The sequence below is a fragment of the Cydia pomonella genome, chromosome 5, assembly GCF_033807575.1.
Source record: "Cydia pomonella isolate Wapato2018A chromosome 5, ilCydPomo1, whole genome shotgun sequence".
Classification (NCBI taxonomy): Eukaryota; Metazoa; Arthropoda; class Insecta; order Lepidoptera; family Tortricidae; genus Cydia; species Cydia pomonella.
Genome location: NC_084707.1, coordinates 2176591 through 2199178, shown reverse-complemented (window position 1 = coordinate 2199178; position 22588 = coordinate 2176591). Strand labels below are relative to the sequence as shown.

General features: G+C 38.3%; 1 protein-coding gene across 1 annotated transcript; it reads right to left on the bottom strand.

The window, feature by feature from the left end:
- Nucleotides 1–795: 795 nt before the first annotated feature.
- Nucleotides 796–21222, bottom strand: LOC133518409 (sodium/potassium-transporting ATPase subunit beta-2-like). The gene is made up of 7 exons (XM_061852086.1): nucleotides 21105–21222; nucleotides 17193–17370; nucleotides 9466–9720; nucleotides 8745–8824; nucleotides 7513–7728; nucleotides 4263–4431; nucleotides 796–2497 (listed from the first exon to the last, which is right to left on the bottom strand). The coding sequence occupies exons 2-7, from the start codon at nucleotides 17350–17352 to the stop codon at nucleotides 2394–2396; spliced, it is 984 nt and encodes a 327-aa protein (XP_061708070.1). The 5' UTR covers nucleotides 17353–17370; nucleotides 21105–21222; the 3' UTR covers nucleotides 796–2393.
- Nucleotides 21223–22588: the final 1366 nt, after the last annotated feature.

Genomic DNA, 22588 nt, shown 5'->3' with positions numbered 1-22588 from the left:
TATCGCTCGCAGACATCTGCTTGTTAAAAATTACTGCTTGCTTGGGTAAATAAAAAGGGAATAAAGAAAAACAAACTCTTTAACTAATTTTAATTCAATAATTTACATCATATACTTTATCACGCTCAACATTTAGTTTTTACGGAGAAAATTCTTTGGTTTGAATAAATTTCTAAAGACTAGAAGTTACAAATATTTTATACCACGACGTTAATTTGTAATATTTATAAAGGTATAGTATAGTAGTATTAATAAATAGCATCATAAATAATTAATCACGGCTTGATTTTTTGAATAAAAACATCGTGATTTTAATCATCATGAAAAATTTATAACATTTATTTTACGTACATATATATTAGGTGGTGGCCGAGTGGATATGACGTCCGACTTTTAATCCGTAGGTCGTGGGTTCAAATCCTGGCTCGTACCAATGAGTTTTTCGGAACTTATGTACGAAATATCATTTGATATTCACCACTAGCTTTTCGGTGAAGGAAAACATCGTGAGGAAACCTGCATACATCTGCGAAGAAATTCAAAGGTGTATGTGAAGTCCCCAATCCGCATTGGGCTAGCGTGGGGACTATAGCCCGAGCCCTCTCGCACATGAGAGGAGGCCTGTGCCCAGCAGTGGGACGTATATAGGCTGAATTTTTATTATTATTATATATTAGGTACCTAGTTGTTCCAAAACAATTACAATAGTAACCATTCAGCGACTTATTATTTCAATTAAAACAAGTTTATTTTAAAACAAATACACCTACATTACAACATGTTCCTAACATGATCGGTGGCAGCTGTCTGTGAGAAAATGAGATATATGGAAAAGGAATGAAATAAATAACATTTGATTAGGTAAGCCAAAGAAAATTAAGAAGAGAGTGCTCACTCCATACAACGATTTTGTTACCAAGAATACTATTATTTTCGTAGTCTACATCTAGTGCCAAATAGCGGAATTCTCAGTACTGCTACTCGACATTTTTTTTTCGACGGTGGCAAACAAGCATACGGCCTGCCTGATGGTAAGCAGTCACCGCAGCCTATGGACGCCTGCAACTCCAGAGGTGTTACATGCGCGTTGCCGACCCTTTAAAAACCTGTACACTCCATTTTTGAAGAACCCCTTACTGTAGACCCTCGGGAAAACCTCAGAAGGGAACTCATTCCACAGCCGGAGCGTCCACGGGAGGAAATTCCTCTTGAACCGCACAGTACGCGACCATTTAGGTTCTAAGGTGTGAGGGTGAACTCCCTGCCGACGGCGAGCGATATCGCGCCAAATAAAAAGTCTAATGCTCAACGATTTCCCGCTAATATTATAACCAGAGTAAGCGTAGGAGTTGAAAATAGAGTTCCGGTTACTCTGTTTATAATATTAGCGGAAAATCGTTGAGCATTAGACTTTTTGTTTGCCGCGACATATATTGTCGAGTAGCAGTACTGAGAGTTCCGCTACTTGGTGCTAGATGTAGACTACGAAAATGATAGTATTCTTGATAACGAAACCGTTGTATGGAGTGAGCGCTTTTGGTCTTCTTCATTTTGTTTGTCGTGACTATGTACTTGCGACTTTTACAGCTTTCAAGCCACCTACAGTCTGGTGTACGGTCACGTCTGAAAATATCGATTTGGACAAAGTGCCAAAAATATGTATACACTACCCTAATATATGGCCATGGGCTATAAAGTCGTGTATACAAATTTTTGGCACTACGATCGTGTCGATGTTTCAGACGTGGCTGTACATCTGTAAGTGGCTTGAAAGTTTTGAATATAAATGTTTAAAAGACTTATGATTTCGATATAAATTACTGAATCAGTCGCAATATCTAAGAATGATCTCAGTTGGTCTCTAAATACTCGTAAAATGAAATTGAAATTGAAAATAAGCGAAGCGAAATCGATCATAATCTTGATGTGCTTTGTTCTCGGTGAGATTTGTAAGTTTAGCATAGGAGTGCTCGACAGTATCTCGCCCGCGAGATAGACTAACCTTCCCTCTCTACTTAATATAGCTAGAAAAGGACGGGTAGTCTCGCGGCCTAGATTTTGTCGCTGCGCTCCTGCGCTAAGCCCATTGATATGGAGACGTACATGGTGCTGTTCCTGTGTAGTCTGTCAGTGTCATGTACCCTTGCCCTCGTGATGGTACAGTCAAGGTATTAAATATCGATGCGGACAAAGTGCCAAAAATATGTATACTTATTCGATATTAAACGCCTTGACTGTACATACTATAGAGTTGATGCACTAGGTTTTGTGCGATGTCAGTAGACATCGATCTGTCCATGGAGGCCATGAATTCCTCAAGTTACTTGACGTGTATCTACTTGATTTCGATGTGCTCCTGCCTCCATAATGGTACTGGATGTTTAGTTTTAGAGTTACTCGATCATGATTTCGATGTGCACGGAGCCCATGCCCTCGTGGCGGTCATATTTTATGTTGTGCGCCCACGCACGGCACTCCACGTTGATCAATGTGCCAGCTGTAAAAAACAACCAGGTATTGGTATCGTTATGGGCCCTCCACACTCGTGCGCGAAACGAGGCGCGAAGCCGCGAACGCGAGTGTGGAGGGCCCTCGCGTCGATTTCGCAGATTGTTCACGCCTTCGCACCTTATTCCCGTTTTTTGTCGGTATTTGGCCCGCGTCAAAGGAGACGCGAAGCGCGAACTTGCAAGACTCCACACTCGCGATCGCTTCGCGCTGCGATTCGCTCACGAGTCAGTTAATCTGAATTGTCATAACCTTCTATGGCGGCTACTTGGTTATATTGGGTGCGAACTTGATCAACCAAAAATCAATTTAACAGTTCCCAGTTTGAATCAGTGCCTTGCCGCAAACTAAATCCGATCAGCTGACGCTTCGGCGCCATCTTGGCGCGAACCAAACTGCGAAATCGCCGTGAAGTTGTGCGAGTGTGGAGTCTACGTCAACGTCGCGATATGTTCGCTCCGCGAAGTTGCGCCGCGATTCACGCGCATAGTCTGGAGGGGGCTTTATAGTTGTACCGTTTAGTAAAGGGAATGTTCTCGCTCGAGAACATGCCCCATTCCCCATACAAAACGGAAAACGTTTTCAAGAACGGCACGACTATATATATCGCATATTGGCACCTCAGGTTGAGATCTTGCATACAATAATAACATAACAGTTTTGAATGATTCACGGTTAGTTTCACTAGACTAAATCGACCGGGATATAAACCGTGATTACCTTTTCTGTGGCCCTAGTGAAAAAGGGTACAAGTCTCTGGCAGCGCAGGTGTAAAGGGGTGTAATGTAAGTTCCACGTAACACTTATGCCCTTATACGCCTAAACTGCCAGAGACTTGTACCCTTTTCACTAGGGCCACAGTATTGTTTTTATTGAGTTAACATGTCATGCCAGCGGTATTTTGGAATTTCTTATTTTTTTATACCGATATCAACAGCCACTTTAAAGAACCAAAAACTATCTTCATGATATGTTAATTTAAATATCATGAATTTATAAGAAGTCCACTCATTCATCCATTCACTACCTTATCTTGCAATTAGTATTTTTTCGGAATGTTTCTTGATATGGCGTCGGAAAGTTTCCTGAATTACGAAACTGTTTCTCATAACTTCTTGTTTACCTCAATTATGTATTATTGTTATCACATTCCTGTGAAATTTCCCAAAGGTTTCTGAGAAACTGAGAAGAGGAAGCAGTTACTAGTCCTCATGGTTGGTGTAGGGCAAGTAGTCCTAGAAACTCTTACATAAATAAATATCAAATATATGTGGACAATCTTAGACAGATGGACCTAGCCCCAATCTAAGCAAGCCTTGTGCTATGGGTACTAGGCGACGATATACTTACGTATATAGATATATAAATAGTATAAATATATACTTATATACATAGAAAACATCCATGACTCAAGGACAAATATCTGTGTTCATCACACAAATAAATGCCCTTACCGGGAATCGAACTCGGACCATCTGCTTCATAGGCAGGGGCCACTAGGCCAGACCGGTCGTCATACTTATGTATACATGGAAAACACCCATGACTCAGGAACAAATAGCGGTGTTCCTCATACAAATAAATGCCCTTACCGCATGCCCTTAATGGGATTCGAAACCGGTACCATCGGCTTCATAGGCAGGGTCACTATACCGACTAGGCCAGATCAGTCGTCATTGTCATGGCGGTGATTGGACAGACACAGATCTGAGTACCCTACCTGAAGTAGGTACTTTAGGATAGAGGATACTCACTTTTCGGTCTCATAAAATGCACAGCAACCAGCGGGCTAAGATATCCATCCTGGTTGGTGTAAGGGAAGTAGTATCCCGGGAACCCTCGTTTAGGCAGGTACTGGATGGGACCGATGTTCTCACGGTCGGCTGGGTTCTCGCCCTGGCATGAGACCCACACCATGTTGAGCTGTGGAGAGCAAAGATTTTTAGCGACCGCGATATGCTTGAGCAAAGTTCGATTAAATGACATTTTGCTGAGTGAAAAATTGCGATAATCTAACACAATGGGTAATACAAATGTGGTGCCTCATGAGTGGGTAAGATACACTATCTATAGGTATACTCGTACAGTCAGAAAAGCTAATTTAAAAAGAGAGGTTCTTATAGTCGACGATTAAAGTAGATAGATGGTTTTCCTATTTTACTGAAACAATAATATGTTAATCAGTAAATGTAAAGTACCTTCGCTAGGTATCAATAAACTGATAAAATAACTAAAATTCTTTTTCACGTTAGTAAAAACCCTGTTGTTGCGTCAGGCTGCTGCACCCACGCAAGTTCACAATGATTGAAACTCAAGCTAGAGTTATGATCGGCTTTTTCGGGTTTCATCCGGATTCCGCTTGCAGGCTGAACATCAGGCTCGTTATCAAATCATCTTTCATGAGAGCGAGCTGCTCTCACATCGATCTCGTGAAAGATGGTTATAATTATAACAAGGCGTCTGGGCTTTGAATCTTCTCGTCCTTGTTATTTTCCAACTTCCCCTTGAATTAAACCTATAATTTTCACGGTTTCATCACACCTACCTTCCCGAAAAATATAAGTTAGGCTTCATCCAGCAATGTTTATATTACATGTTTTGTCCAAATAGGCAGTAGAATCGTTGGGGTTACTCGTTCCTACCGTGTATATTGGATAGGTTTCAAGATGTGAAGGAGTCAAAAGTAGCTCGAAACGGTTCGTGTAATAATTTACATTCCTTTTTCTTTGAACTTGGCTGGACACGCTGCCGCGTGACTAGATAGCATTCCGCAATTTTATGCGTGAGAGGTATTACAGAAAGCTCTTGAGCGACGTCAATGAATCAAAACTTACTGCTGAAAAGCTATCGCATGTTTTCGGTTCGGTTACTTTTACAACCTGTACCCCTAGTGTAAATAAATTCTATTTCGAAACGTGACGTACGCGTTTGCGTTTAGTCTCATTTTGTATTGGATTTAGAAAGAGCGCGCCAAGCGGGACGTTTTGGAAACTCAAAATCCTATACAAAATGAGACTTAACGCAAACTCGTTCGTCACGTTATGATGTCGACTAAATTTACACTAGGGGTACTGATAAGTGGTTACCTAAACTAATAAATTTGTCGTTGATGAATAGGATTTATTTAATCTTAATTGCTTGTTGAACTGTGGGCAGCATTTGTAGACTTTCGAAATATTCTAATGATCGTTACATATATTATCTGTCTGGTTGTCTGGAAGAGATCGCTTTTTAGCGATAAGACCGCCTGTTGTCTGCCTCTAAATTTTATCAATTGTTTATTTTTCTTGTATATTTTTACTGAGGTGTGCCAATAAAGAGTATTCTATTATCCTGAAACACTGACCTATCACACATAGACAGTTAGTCGTCATAAGGCTAATCTGCCAAAAGTGAAGCCGAAACACGATCGATGTGTGCGTGCGACGCTCGTGTCTTACGCTCAGCGACACACACATATATACAAAAACGGGTTGCCAGAGTTCATTTATTCCCCTTAAAGTAGATGGATTTTAAGCACATCCTTATACTTGGCTATCAAGCATTTGGGAGTTTGTATGTAGATATTAAATTTATAGCAAAAGCTTTCAAGGTTTCTTTTAAGGACTGCATGCATTTCTGTACTTTGTGAAATAATGTTTAAATAAAAAACGTTTATTTTTTTATTTTACAAATGTGCACAGATAATAGCTGGTAGAATTGACTTTGGAATAATGATTTTAAATGATAAATATTTAATGACGATCATTTGGATTCGATTTGGTTTGATTATTAATATTTTCTTCGGGTTGGTGTGGTGAAAAGTTTTGTGTTTCACTTGGGGAAAAATTTGTTAACTCTCGTAACTTGAAACCCTCGCAACGCTCAAGATTCCATTTTTAGAAATTTTGGGATCTTTATCTAGCTCGATAATATTGCTAATTAGCACGAGCGGTTAAACAACAACTTTCCTTCTTGTAAAACAAATAACTATTTATCGTCAGTACTAGTAATTGTACCTGCCGGCCTAGCCAAGGTTGCAATCGCTATTGCTTCGACAACGAAACGCTTTGTGTCTCTCTATCAGTCTTCCATATAAGTGCGACAGTGACAGTTGCGTTTCGTTTTTACAGACCTTAACTGTAACACCTGTGTTCCACAAATACAATTTACTTTACTTGCTCATCAAAATGGCGAGAGCATATTCGACTATGTTTAGTCGGTTTCCATATTGCATCGTTCCTATTTAATCAAATTTTTTCCAACCATCTCGCAGACAGAAGCGGATCAGTCGGAAATCTAAAACGAATATCACTCAAAATAAAAATATGAATTTAAACTGTAATTTTATAAAAGACAAAACATAATTTGAAATAAAAGAACGAAAAACTAAAAAGAATATTTTCTATAGTCATACAAGGAACTTAAAGTAAGCATATTAATTTTATTTTTTTATCAATGTAATCGTCATGCCTCATTTGGAGGAAAAAAGATTCATATCACCTGGCAACATTTATAAGTAATGGCGGCTGACGAAAATTGGGATTTTTGTATTTACAATTACGTAAATATATCACATTAAACTGGATACTTAGCCGTGAAATGTTATATCAGGCGGTTTGTTTTTATTCACTGATGTGTTGTGACACCCATTCACCGCACAAACAACCATCTTTCTTGTATTTTTTAATTTATAACCGGGAGGTGTACACAAACCAACTCGACCTTGAGTACTGCGAGGGCCGTTCGGATACGATGACACGAGGGCGACATAATGTCGTACTCGAAATGGCTTCACTAGGGATGTACAGACTAGGCATCTAGGCTAATTATAAATCTATGTCCTGAAAGTTCGGGATCCACATATTCCACATTCTGTTTATCATCGCCATCTTGTTCCTGATAGTGATATGACTCGCAGGTCCTTAGTCTTATCTTTGGGCATCTGCCTAAAGATAGGACCATCTGGTTCGAACCGAAATTAGAACAGTGGCTTCTGAAATATCTTGTTCGGTAGGTACTTACATTTTGTTTATCAAACGCCGTCATATTCCTGACATGACTCTTCAGATCCTCGGGCATATCTTTGGGTAGATGGTCGGAGCTGTTGTAGTAACGTGGCTTCCAGCCATAAATTTTGTTTAGCTTGAGGAACACGCAGGGTGTGGACTTGTTGTACGCGAAGCTGTTTGACTCCACGCAGGGGAACCAAGCTGGGGCGTTTATATCCACGTCGCACACCTGTAAATATAAATTAAATATATTTTGCTGCGTCCCACTTACCAGGCTACAGCACTGGTGCTGTTCATGTGGCTTCAACGGCGAGGATAGCAAATGGCGCAAATACAGTATGCTCGGCAGTGGCTACATATTTGAGTATTTTGGGGTTGAAACGTTAGGACCATGGAGGCCCAGCGCCCGGCGCTTACTTATATAAGGATTTGTCATCGCGTTTGGGCAGTATTTTGCCCAAAGAATTAGCATCGCGATTCAACAGGGAAATGCGGCCAGCGTGCTGGGCACACTGCCTGCTGGCGGCGAGTAAGAGGGTGTTATTTATTTGTATGGATTTTTATTGTATACTTTTAAAGTAAGTAAATTAACAAGCCTGTTGCAGATTTTACCGCTGTATTGTTTTGTGAAGAAGCCTGTAGCTGATTGTGAGTTTACCCGACGAAGCCTGCGTTGAGGACATTTAACCTTTTTTAATCTTGTGTTTTGAAAAAGACTGAAAGTAGGTCAATTTTTGTCAGTGTTGCGCTGGTGGTGGAAGCGTTGATAGCTGAACGTTAGTACGGCATGCGACATTCAAACGAAAGGTCACGGCTCACATCAACGAGTGGAACTTATGTAGGTGCGAAATATTATTCACCAATCGTTTTTTCCGCCGGAAAACTGGACTAATCTCAATAATACGCGCATACGCGCATGTAACTCCCCTGGAGTTGCAGGCGTACATAGGCTACGGAGGCTGCTTACCATCAGGCGGGCCGTATGCTAGTTTGCCACCGACGTATATAGTATTAAAAAAATACCTAGATTCCTATTTGGGTTGGAAGAGCAGATGGCAGTCGCTAGTGCCTATGCTAATTACTGAGGTTACCGAGCGGACCCCAAGCTCCCCAAGTGAGCCTTCAAAAAATGTCGGGACAACGCTAGGAAAATGATGTCGGTGTTGAGTTCTTTGGTATCGTCACGGAATTTGAAGATTTGTCACAATCCATCACTGTATAGGTACAGAACTTCTAAAAGTTTACCTTTCCTGGTGGAGGTGGTTGTTTGTCGCACGTGTGTGTGTTGCGTCCCGCGCCCACTTTCTTGTTGTCTCGTTTGTAAGCTGAAAAACGAAAGTTTAATTGACTGATTTAGGTGACTCGGTATTTATTATAAAAGAAGATAAGTAGAATATTCCATAACTTATTTGCTTTCCTTTGCTAACGATTTGTGTCTGTTATCTCTACACTACAATAAATAAGTCATCTTCACAGTACTTACTGTACAAATTCTCAGAGGTACCTTCATATCATCAATAAAAGTAACGATTATTTAATTTAAAATTATTTTTATCCTCACAATCATAACACTGTCTACTACATTTAGAAATACCGAAAAAACGGTGTCGAATCCGTAAATAAATCAGTAGTCTGCAAAACTCGCCTTCCAAAAACTTCTTCAGCTCTTTAACCTAGAACTGCTGGCTTCCCATACCATCTCTTGTACCTTATACCTGTTGCCTAAAGCCCAGCCCATAGTTGGTATCGATGATGCTCTTCTCTACTACATGGGCTGCCACGCACCCAGGAGTTCATTCAGAACGTTTGAGGATGTTTGCTTGAAATCCAGCCAAGAGTTTCACGGAACATGTACCATTATCGACTTCGCGTTATCCAAGAACAAGTTGAGTGGCTCAGTAACGATCTTCGAAAAATGAACTACTTACTTGGGTAGACTAATGAGTAACAAAATCTGCAAGCTCACCTTCCAAAAACTTCTTCAGCTCTTTAACCCAGAACTGTTGGGTGCCCACATCGTTCCCCTTATACCAGATGACGCTACTAGCCACTTCCGAGGGTGTGGGTCTGAAGCCCAGCCCAGGGTTGGTGCCGATGATGCTTTTCTCCAGCTGCCACATGGGCTGCCGCGCGTCCAGGAGCTGAAGGAACGTCCACATGCAGATGGCCACCAGGATGGCGAGAGCGGAGTAGAAGATGAAGTAGAATAAGGCTATCTTGGCTGCGGAAGGGAAAATGTAAAATATATTAAAACAGTACCTCTACAAACAAAGTAAATTAACTAAGCTCCCTGTTCCGAATTTATTCTGGTGCTAAGGTTCTCCATAGCTATTCAACGCGGGAAATAGGCGAACATTAATAGACACACTTTTAGCAGCCTTCGAATATTTTTAATCACGTACTATTCATTTTTTAAATGCTTGAGGAAATTGCTGCTTTGAAATAAAATAATTGATAGGTCGCCCAGTTTTTCGATTGTAAAGAAAATGAGTAAGAAATATCTCTTTAAGAAAATGCCAAGAGTAAGCGTCCCTTAATGATAATGACAATGTGATTACCTATAGGTAACTCTGTTTAAATACAAATATAGTTAATACCTAGTTCCCGTTGAAAGGAGACCAAACCTATGTTCATATCCTATCGACCTGCATTTGACACCTCAACGCGGTCAAGGTCAACTAATAAATACTTAAATTGATAGATTGTCTGTCACAGACAGTATGCTGTACGTTTGTATACTAGGTATTGTAAACGTACATAATGATTTTTTATTATTATTCAGTGTATTATACCCTTGTACAGTCACGTCTGAAAATATCGATACGAAAAATGTACCAAAAATATATATACACTACCTTAATATATGGGCAATAAAGCCGTGTATACATATTTTTGGCACTGTTTTCGTATCGATATTTTCAGACGTGTCTGTACACTCTGTACCCATTGAATAACAGAAATAGAATAAGGTTATAGATCGTGTCATTCACGACGACGCGTGCCTTGGCTCGTAATGTCATGTTATTAAAGGTTAGATTTGACAAATTTGCGCGTCACCGTGGATGACACGAACTATATTTGATTACTAGTCAAATCAGCTTCTTTTTTCGAACTGTCAAAACGATTTGCCATTGCCACTATGGAATTTATATGAAACACTAGCATATTATATCACGGTCAAGTTGTCTATTCTTTAATAGTTGTATACGATTTATAAAATAGAAATTGTGTCTTAAAATAACTTCTGTCTGGTGCTTTATTTCATGCATGGTGTGAAATAATTTATTTTACAGTATATATGGTGCTACTTTTCCTCACTAGTGCGTAAATTAGCACATTATGTAACTATGTCGAAAATTTAAAGGGTAATATGTACCTAAATAATGTAACCTAAATAAGGTTAATCATCTTCATCATCATCATTCGCTTGCCCTTATCCCATTCATTTGGGGTCGGCGCAGCATGTCTTTTCCTTCCATATCTTTCTGTCACCCGTCATCTCATCGTTCACTCGCGTTCGTTTCATGTCATCTCTCACACAATCCATCCACCGTTTCCTAGGTTTTCCTCTGCCGTTCCATCCCTCCACATTCATTCGTAATACCTTTCTCGTCACATGACTTTCATCCCTCCGCATCACATGCCCATACCACGCTAGGCGATTCGCTCTTACTTTTTCTATTATGGGTGCAACTTTCAGACTTCCTCTTATATACTCATTCCTTATCCTATCCATTCTTGTCACGCCACACATCCATCTTAACATTCTCATTTCCGCTACATGCAATCTCTTTTCATCCGTCATTTTTAGGGCCCAACACTCTGATCCATACATATACCTATATGGACCGAGAAAAGTGGCGCTGTCTTGTGTCGGAGGCCAAGTCTCATTTTGGGTCGCTGAGCCAACGGAGCAAGTAAGTAAGTATCTAAATGTCGAAAATTTAAAGGGTAATATGTACCTACTGTAAAACGTTGTACGATATATGTGCGAATAGGTAATTCGCAACTCATGTCGATTTAAAACACTCCCTTCGGTCGTGTTTTAATTTATCGCCACTCGTTTCGAATTTCCTATTTTTCGGGCTTGTATCGTAATGTACTATTAAATACAGTTAACATCCTTATGTAAAGAATGACTTTCCTTTGTGACAGGCAAAACTTCAACGTTTGATATCCCTATTCTCAATTACGAGTATTTAATCAGTTAAATTCATTCATTCCAATGTTTCAGTAGTTTCTACACAGAACCATGAGCACGTTCGATTCTTATAGTAGTCAAAAAATGACCCTAAATTTCTATAATTTGACCGTTTCTCCATTCTTTTACTGAAATACAAAGTCTACAAGTCTACTAAAAATAATAACGGTGTGGATAAAGTAGGATACTTTTGCTCATATTAGTGATGGTAAGCAGTATCCGTAGCTGTGTACGTCGTATTTTTTCAAGAGATAATTCAATATTTTTTTTTCAGAAAACAACCTTAATTGTATACACAACATACCCAAATTACAAAGAAATCGGATTTGTATTTTGGCTGTAATATTTTTTTTTTTTTCATTCTTTTTTAGATCCGGAAGCATTTGAGGCTTAATTTTTGGTGAAAGCACAACATATATATATAGATTAATAATCCTGTAAAAGGAAATTATTTTTTTCGCTAAGGGCAGTTTGGCCATTCTTATCCGGCTATAACCTTTAAAAGAAGTAGCGTTGAGTACTTTGAATGTCAATTTGAGCATGCATGTCCAAAAAGCAACAATACGTCACGGGATGAAATGTAGCGCTCGTCTCGTCGGGCAGGAAGAGCTCGTTGGCTCAATTGTGCGGCGTCCGGCGCGTGCGCTACTTTACCTCAAGGATTAGGAAATTCTTAGATTCCTAAACCTTGTCTTTACATGCCAGATACTAAAATGACAGTTCTATCGCCCCAATTTGTCCAGCCGAACTGTCATTTTATATATGGGATATATAAAAATAGATTTTTGGATACCTGCTGTAATAATCATGTCACGTTAGCTAGTTATCAAACAATAAGACGAATACTATTAATACGAATTATCAGGCGCTTTCTTGAGATTACTTTGCATTTAGAAAACCGTAAATAAATCGGTAAATTATTTCGGAGATAATTGTAGATTTTGTATAAACAAACAAACACACAAAAGGTATCTTAATCTTACATACCATACCCCAATGGCCAATGGGAACTGTTAATAATTCATCTGATTTTGACATCACTCGTTTGCTTTTTAGGGTTCCGTGCCCAAAGGGTAAAAAGGGACCCTATTACTAAGACTCCGCTGTCCGTCCGTCTGTCCGTCTGTCACCAGGCTGTATCTCATGAACTGTGAATTTTCACAGATGATGTATTTCTGTTGCTGCTATAAAATATTAAAAAATATAGATAATGGTACGGAACCCTTCGTGAGTCCGACTCGTATTTGTCCCGTTTTCATATTTTATAATATTGGTATTGTTAGGAACGAGATGCAATAGTAATTCCAAAATAAGATCACGTGCTCTTTTATTATTGGGCCTGACATTTCGTACGTGATATTATTTTCTTGGCTGCAATGTTCAAAACGTTGAAATATGAGAGAAAAATTGAAAATCCTGTTAGTTTAAATCAATATACAATACAAATGAGATATATTTTTAAATTTTGAATGCGGGTCCTCAATATCCATCTAACTTATTACGAGCTACTTAACTGGTGAAATTACCAGATTTTTTGAATTTCGATTGCTCGTTTTCATGTAATAGCCTTAAATTTATCTCCACTACTAGGCATTTAAATTCTACTAATATAAACGAGTGGTCAATACCACTAGATTCCCAATTTCTGTTGCTCGTATTTCTAAGCCCAGCATAAGCCAGTCTAAGGGACGCAGCTATTGCGGTGAAATGAGATAGCAATATCACTTGCTCCCTCTAACGCATAAATACGTCCCTAGGACTGGCCTACGCTGGGCCATCGTGTAGAGGAGCCATAAAATATCAATTCGACGTTTTCCACAGATTTTCGAGTGACGAATTCGAGCGCTGGAAATTTAAAAATCAGGCCCCTAATCTTCCACGCATACTCGTAACCACCGCAACAACTAGTTTGAATTTAGACTTTATCGCTTGAGAATACGGTAAAGAATTCAATGATCTTTCCAATTGTAGTTACGGCTATGCTGTTGGACATAAATCACTGGATATCTGGTCAAGGCCAGGCATTACTGCATGGTTACTAGTGACAAAATGTGGGAGTCATTCACTTCACAGGGGGCATTCAAATGTAGTCAGGATTCTACTGGTTTGATCCGATATGTGTTAGAGTAGTTGAGAGCAACTGCAAGTATATATATAGTAAACACCCCTATAATGAAACAGGCACCAGTAATGGAATGGTATAGATAAATCCTGTAAAACAAGTATTTACCATCAGTTTTTAATCGCTGGTAACAATTGACCATAAAGAAGAGCCAGAGAGCTGCTTAAGTTTAATTTTTCATTGATATTAAATTTGTTAGTTTGAAAATAAATGGCGACATACATCCCATGACTGGAGCAAAAAAAACCATCGTTTTAATTGGTTAATAATATTGAAACCAATTGCAGTAGCTTTCATTAAATACATAGAATAAATAAAGGACGAATTGGACATTCAACTTTTAAATCATAAAGCGATATAAAATTTACAGATGTCGGTGAAATATCAAATAAACCAAATTTTCTTGACGACTGGTCTGGCCTAGTGGGTAGTGACCCTGCCTACGAAGCTGACGGTCCCGGGTTGAAATCCTGGTAAGGGCATTTATTCGTGTGATGAGCATGGATATTTGTTCCTGAGTCATGGGTGTTTTCTATGTATTTAAGTATTTATAAATATTTATATATTATATATATCGTTGTCTAAGTATCCGCAACACAAGCCTTATTGAGCTTACTGTGGGACTTAGTCAATTTGTGTAATAATGTCCTATAATATTTATTTATTTATTTATTTTATTATTCTGTTAAATGTCCCACGATTGGTGCTGTTAACATACTCTCAATTTTGTGTAGATTTTTTATTAATTATTTCCTAAGTGTGTGTTGTGAGAATGAAAAGCCATAAGCACGCATAGTCGCTTAAAGTTACAAGTTGGGACAAATTTTACTTTGGTATTTGACAACAAAAAAAATGTATAATAATAAAAAAAGAAAACAGAACCAAAATAACTTAAATTCATTTCTTTTAAAACAAAAAAGGAAACGCCTAAAACATAAAAGGAAAATATATATAAAGGGAAACGCGTTCAAAGAGCAATCCACTGAAAAGGACAAAATATTTTTTATATACCCCACCTCCAGTCCTGTACCCTTCCGTCGTAAAGCAAATTTCTGCCAAAAAGTAATTTATACCTAATAATTAATAATAAGCGGCGGTATAATAGGTGGTGGCCGAGTGGATATGACGTCCGTCTTTCAATCCGGAGGTCGCGGCTTCAAATCCTGGCTCATTTTTTGTACCGATATTTTCAGACCTGACTGTACACATTATATGTAAATGTGACCTGGTGCGCAAATTTCAACTTTCTAGCTTTTGTAATTTCGGCTTTGCGTTGATGAGTCGGTCAGTAAGGATACACGCATTTATATAATATAAAATAAATATTATATAGGACTTTATTACACAAATTGACTAAGTCCCACAGTAAGCTTAATAAGGCTTGTGTTGAGGGTACTTAGACAACGATATATATAATATATAAATATTTATAAATACTTAAATACATAGAAAACACCCATGACTCAGGAACAAATATCCATGCTCATCACACGAATACATGCCCTTACCAGGATTTGAACCCGGGACCATCAGCTTCGTAGGCAGGGTCACTACCCACTAGGCCAGACCGGTCGTCAAAATCGGTCGGCATTTATATATATATAGATTAGAAGACACATGACACATGACATGACAGAACAAGAAAACGGGAAGTGCAGTACAAGCCACGGCTTCCCGGATAATGTTGACTGGCTTTGCAATTTTTCGACAAAAATTACCCTGTCTCGATCGACTCGATCTTGGACAAAATTTAAACATCGATCATATGTTTTTTCCACAAGGAAGTGAATAGTTTATGTCGACCGGTCTGGCCTAGTGGGTAGTGACCCTGCCTACGAAGCTGATGGTCCCGGGTTCAAATCCTGGTAAGGGCATGTATTCGTGTGATGAGCATGGATATTTGTTCCTGAGTCATGGGTGTTTTCTATGTATTTAAGTAAATACTTAAATACATAGAAAATATAAATATTTATATATTATATATATCGTTGTCTAAGTACCCTCAACACAAGCCTTATTGAGCTTACTATGGGACTTAGTCAATTTGTGTAATAATGTCCTATAATATTTATTTATTATTTATTTATTTATTATGTACTTGGTGATAGCAAATACCATTTATTTTAAGAATAATTCATTAACCCTTAACTACCTACCTACTATTTTGATTACACATGCACCTACCTCCCGTCCTTAGGACGGCTACATAATATCGACCTTATATTTTAAATGTTATGGTTTATATAGGTTTTTGGAAATAGAAACAACAATTACCCAAGTTAAATTGTTTATTAATATAAAAATAACATCAAAAACACGTACATAACATATTTTTCTCTTAAACATATGGCGCCAGTCTTTAATTTTACTCTAGGAACAATATATCCTTTAAAAGGTGAGATCAACGAAAATTACAACTTCTTATAGAGATCCAAGTAATTATTTCTTATTGTTTAATAATCAACAAAACTAATTAGCAATATAACGCTACAAAAAAGGCACTATTTTAATAAAATTGCAGACCACCAAGTTACTACTTTTCGCGGCAGCAAATGCACAATTTGTTCGCACAGTTTAGGCAAATGATCGTTGTAGTTGTGGAAAAGTATGCGATTTAGAGCATTTTTAAGTATTTACAAACCTACTTAGATGCATAGAAAAACACTTAAAACTTTTAAAGTAATATTCGTCGCTCATAAAATAATAAGTGTACTTTTACGAAGACAAGGTCACCGACTATTATACTAGACAAACAGTTGCCTTGGTAAAGAAAATAAGAGTGCATAGTTACGTAGCCTCCTACAACCCGTCTCCGAGACCCCAAGAAAAAAAAAACGTAAGCACCTACCACCCGTCTCAGAGACGGGCCGAGGCGGAAATATACTCACCAAAACTAAACGCGTGCACGACCGACCTCGGCGAGCGGTGACGCGGCACTGAGGCGGGAGGGAGGAAGGTACAAGGACACACACGTTTCTCCGATGCTCACACTTAGAGTTATACCATTTTTTTTATTGAATGAGTCTGTGAGACGGTAGGTAGGTGGTTAAGGGTTAAATTACTAATGCTAATGTACAGTTTTTGGTAGGAATTTTCAATATACCCAAAAGTGCATCGCGCATCCCGGACAGGACACGGAAATTAATTTTAGGCCTTTGGGTATTTTTAGTGTTTTATAAAAACAAATTAATCAGTGAGCTGGCCTGGGTCTCGGCCGAGAAACAGGTTTAGTTCAGAAATTAACCCAAAAAGAACCTGAGATTGGTGGAGGTAGAGGTAGAGACAATACAAAGCCGTACACTGTGTTAAACGTAAGGAGGGCTGACCGCAAATGATATGGACCATATATAGTAAAAGAAGAAGAACTTACACCAACTGCCCGCAGTCCTGCCGCAGAACTGCCTCGTTTTCGGGTTCCAGATGTACCTCTTGATTTTCTGCCCCGTAGTTAGCGAGGGCTCCTTGGTCTTGTAGTACAAGTTGAACCTCTCCAGGCTGTTCAGGTCCGATGGACGCTTCTTCACCGTCATCTTGGCTTTTGGTCCGTTCTGTTGCAAGAAAAAAGTGAAAAGTCGTCTTAGTAAACTTTGTACTAACTTCAACAAAATATGAGTAAAGCGTGGAAATGCCATTGTAAACATATTTCATGATGTTTATGGTAGCATTTTCACACTTTGTCACTGAACATTTTCTTTAAATCAAAAGACTTTGGTCTAATATTATTGCCATTGTAAAAAAGAACGAAGTGGTAAATCAATCATATATGTAGTGTTACTGCAATGTTCTGCCGCCAGAGTGCAGCACCTGCACAAGATGTAAACAATAGAGTAGGGAACATGCCTTAACTTAAACAGTTTTTAGACAAGTTTTCACAGATTATTTGTAACGATACATATGACATTGAAATTTGATACATCAAGGCGGTTTGTTTACTGTTTGTGCTAATGGCGACCCTACGCAGAGTTTCGTGTAATATTCCCTATTCCTTGACCGGCCAAAGGTACAGTATCCGGCGATAAATATTGCACATCCAATTGCCATTTAACAGTGTGGGCAATGCATCAATGATGGCTCCTCTACACGATGGCCTAACGCTGGACTAGCGAGATGGTCATGCGATGGTTGAGAGCACGCCCTATGGAAAGGGCCACGTGTAGATGCGCACCATCACTGGCCCACTTTCCCACCTTTGATGTGAGGACGAAAAAACGAAACCGTGGCCATACCATCGCCATCCCACCGCGCTTAAGCCATCCGACACCACTAATACCCTCTCTACACGCTAGCCCATCTTAGTAGGCCAGTATGATAGCCCATCGTGTAGAGAAGCTATGAAACAACGCGCGAAAAGTATCCTCAAATAGTTTTAGAAATAGAGTCCGTGTTCATAATTATATTCCATACGCTGTTTATTTTACAGGAATCTTTTTAGGGTTCTGTAGTCAACTAGGTACCCTTATATTTTCGCCATAACCGTCCGTTTATCCTATTCTGCCAGAATGGTAACTACGGAACCCTGTACTGTACCCTGTAGTGTACCGATTTATTATAAATCTATTACAGAATAAATAAATATTATAGGACATTATTACACAAATTGACTAAGTCCCACAGTAAGCTCAATAAGGCTTGTGTTGTTGGTACCTAGACAACAATATATATAATATATAATTATAAATATTTAAATATATAGAAAACACCCATGACTCAGAAACAAATATCCGTGTTCATCACACAAATATATGCTCTTACCAGGATTTGAACCCGGGACCATCAGCTTCATAGGCAGGGTCACTACCCACTAGGCCAGACCGGTCGTCGATTAGAATAGTAGATACTTTTGGCGCGCAGTCGCATCTGCTGCGTAGCAGCTCCTTCATATGTCAATTGTGTCGTTTGTTGATAGTCGTGATTATTACTCTGATTGTCCGTACATTTGCAGAATCAATTTAACATCAAATGGCCTATCGCGCCATCAATTGTCAATGTTGCGGTCTCTGATTTGATACGCCTACATATATTTATGCTACTTTTAGGAGAAACAGTTAAAAGATTTAATTTGAGACCAATTTTGTACCTTGTGACAGTGACAATAGTAAGACTAGCGACTTTCATGTTGTTTGTCACTGTGATAAGGACGAAATGGGTCACATTTTTTTTATATATGGGGACAATCTTACGGGTCACAAATTAATCTTTTGTCTGTACAAATACCCATGTTTCACATTTACATCTAGAGATTTTCTTAGCACGGACGTCATGTCGTTAGTGCATGACAAAATAAAAACATCTTTAATCCTGTTATATATCTGTGGCCCTAGTGAAAAGGGTACAAGTCTCTGGCAGTTTAGGTGTATAAGGGCATAAGTGTTACGTGGAACTTACACCCCTTACACCTGCGCTGCCAGAGACTTGTACCCTTTTTCACTAGGGCCACAGATATATACATCGATCGAGGGGTACTTGTAGAAGTACACCTTCAACGTTAGTTTTCATATTTCCACTATGCACCCATTACATCAGCGGAAGTTGAAAAATCTATTAGTCAATTAAATATATGGACAAAAATATATAGATTAGGTACTTTGAGAATCACGTAAAAACACCTGTATGATGGTTTTATTGTGCGATGGTCATTTGGAGGACAATTGACCCGGATCTGGGACTCGGGTACGTGCTTAAACTACGTCCAAAAGAGAGGTATAGGCATTGTGAATGTCATCTCGCTTTATGTGGCAGGGCACAGCACAGAAGATATCATTCCAGATCTAGATCAGAGCCCAACTGGGGAAGTACCTCTACCTTACAGAAAACCGCAGCCAAATAACACTAGACCCTACTCATAGTCATGTGTTCCTGCCGGTGACTAAGGCTGCCAGAGCTTAACGAGGGTACGGAGTGTCAGGGTCGGCAACGCGCATGTAGTTGCAGACGTTCATAGGCTACGGAGATGGTTTACCATCATGCGGGCCGTATGCTAGTTTGCCACCGACGTAGTATAAAAAAAATCGGTATATTTATGTCATGGATTTTGTTTTAAATATCAAGTATATGTAGGTGTACTATTAAATTGATTGTTTCGTTATTCTTGTTTATTTATTTCCAAACATGCCACATTTTTTTATTACATTATTATGACAGTTATATCAATCCACAAACTAAATACAAGGATGGACAAGGAGTAAACTACATGCAAGGAAGTCACTAGCGTACGTGGACCAATCACCATCGTAATTAGAAATTGACCATCAGGTATACACCGTTTTTTTTTTCAGATTAGAAATTTTATAATCTCAAAAGTAGTGGTAACGTTTTTCCTCCAAAATTAAATCGAAGTAAATATAGACTGAATTATAACATCGTTTATATATTATTGCATTGCATCGCAATATTAGACATCATAGGAAAAAACGGGGTATAGTTACAATTCAACTTTAGCTAGTCGTTCTCCAGCAGATGTATTTTGGATGGTTTTATCTACGTAATGAAAATAAATAAGTGTCACTTCACGCTATTGAAAGAGACACATTGTCTATCAAGCTATCAGCTACAGGAGGGCAATGCTTAGCTTCCAACGTCGGAGATTATTTTAAAGTTCCATTTAATTCCATTTAGTTTTATTTAATGTGCGATTTAGTCTCGTTTTATTTTATGACCATGAATAATGATCGAGAGAGTTTAAAGTTTAACCCCCTTATTCATAAACGTCTACTAAAGTTAACAAGCCGCTAATAATCGTTTGTCCCTTTCCATCATACCAACACGTCAGTAAGAGGATATGGGACGGCCGCTTCTCTATATAAACGTAGTCCCCATTTTCCTCTATGGATAATTACATTGAGGAAAATATATTTACATAATTTGATGTAAACTAACCATAGCTATGCCCCTAAGTTTACTTTTTTAAATGTTTTGTTTATTGTAAAAATTAGGAGCGAAAATCAGATTTCATACAAATTTTCAAACTCTTATAGTAATTAAAAATTCGAAAAAAATCAAACGTAGGGACATAGCTGTGGTTGACATACAACTATTTATGTCAAAATATTTTCAAATGTTAATATACAGAGATAAAAAGAGAACTAGATTTGTATGAAAAGGTAATTTCCCGCGGGTCCAACATTTTCGTTTTAAGGACCCGTTGCACCAATCATAATTAGCAGACTTATCAACGTCAGTTAAGTATGAAACTTCCCTTACAATCAAATTTAGCGAATACTTCAACGGTGACAGATTGGTGCAACCGGTCCTATATCAGTAGAATATAAAAGTAGGCACTAACCTAGTCCTTGTGTGAGATCCTGTGGGCAGCTGCGGCGCGACTGCGCGCGCGCAGCCGACGACGCGGGGCAGGATAATGGGACGGTTGATGCTGAACGGAACCAGTTATGCCGTGATTTATCCCACAAAATTTCGTATATGAATACGTCAGAAGTGAACTATAAGTAGTATAAATGTGTTTAAGGGAAGGGATTTGGAAATTTACAAAGAAATAGTTTATGTGAGCTTTACTTTAAATATACTGCCGTTAATAGTTTAATGTTTTTGTTTATGTTTAAAAATATTTAATTTGATTAAATTAATAGCCGTTTAAAATATTTTTACATAATTTTCAATCGTGGCTGAATGCCGAATAGGTCTGTGCCTTGTTGATATGTCACCGTATTTAAGAATAATTCCACTTAAAATTTAGCTTTCTCTTCAAGTGTGATGAAAAACATTGTGTGAAACTCCGAGGGTAAAAATATTGCAAACTCGGGTATTTAATCCCACCCTCGCTTCCAAAATTTCACTTACCCCACTCGTTGCACAATGTACTATAATGAATATACTTAGGTAGGTACTTTGTCCTATCTTGTATAATGCCATCCGCTGCCCCCTCGCGCGCAGTACCTGACCGAGAATCATTCGAATTACTGTTACATAAAAGTACCTTACATTGGCACTTTTGATTTGCAAATAACTTTTACAGTACGCATGGTACTACTTTATAGCACTAGTGCGAAAATTAGCATATTACGTTACTGTGTCGAACATTTAAAGGGCCATATGTACTGTAAAACGTTGTACGATACATCTGCGAATAGGTAATTCGCAACTCGTGTCGAATTAAAACACTCCCTTCGGTCGTGTTTTAATTTATCGCCACTCGTTTCGAATTTCCTATTTTTCGCACTTGTATCGTAATGTACTATTAGGTATCTGGATAATAAATATATGGATACCTAAAGATATCTTGTAAATTTTTCTCCATTATTTAATTCTAAAGATTCTATTTTAATTCAATGGGTGTGTTGGTTTTTAAGCAAAGGAGATTTTCATTTCTCATTTCGTCGGGATCTTTACATGATATTTTTTGGCTTATTTACGTAGGTGTGTTAACACTGCGTCGACTGTCCTGTGGCGCACTTATTAGGGAAATTATGTTTTCTAATAAACCAATTAATTTATGTATAAATCAGTATATTTATATTATTGTCTTACTAATTCCTCAACTTTTGGTTTTTGTCACATAGTTTTATGTTGGTAAAAGCGTTCTGCAATAAAAATACACGCCAAGATTATTTACAATTTTTTTAATGCTAAATAATACGACGTAGATAATTATAAAAAAAAGGAAAAAACATAAATAGGAGAACTTGTGTAATATAATGTTTTCAACTCCAAGTAAATCATCACAACTCTGTAGTCTATGATATCTATACAGGGTGTTTATTAGCAATAATTTACGGGCTTAATATATAGGTCATATTGAGCAACTTTTAC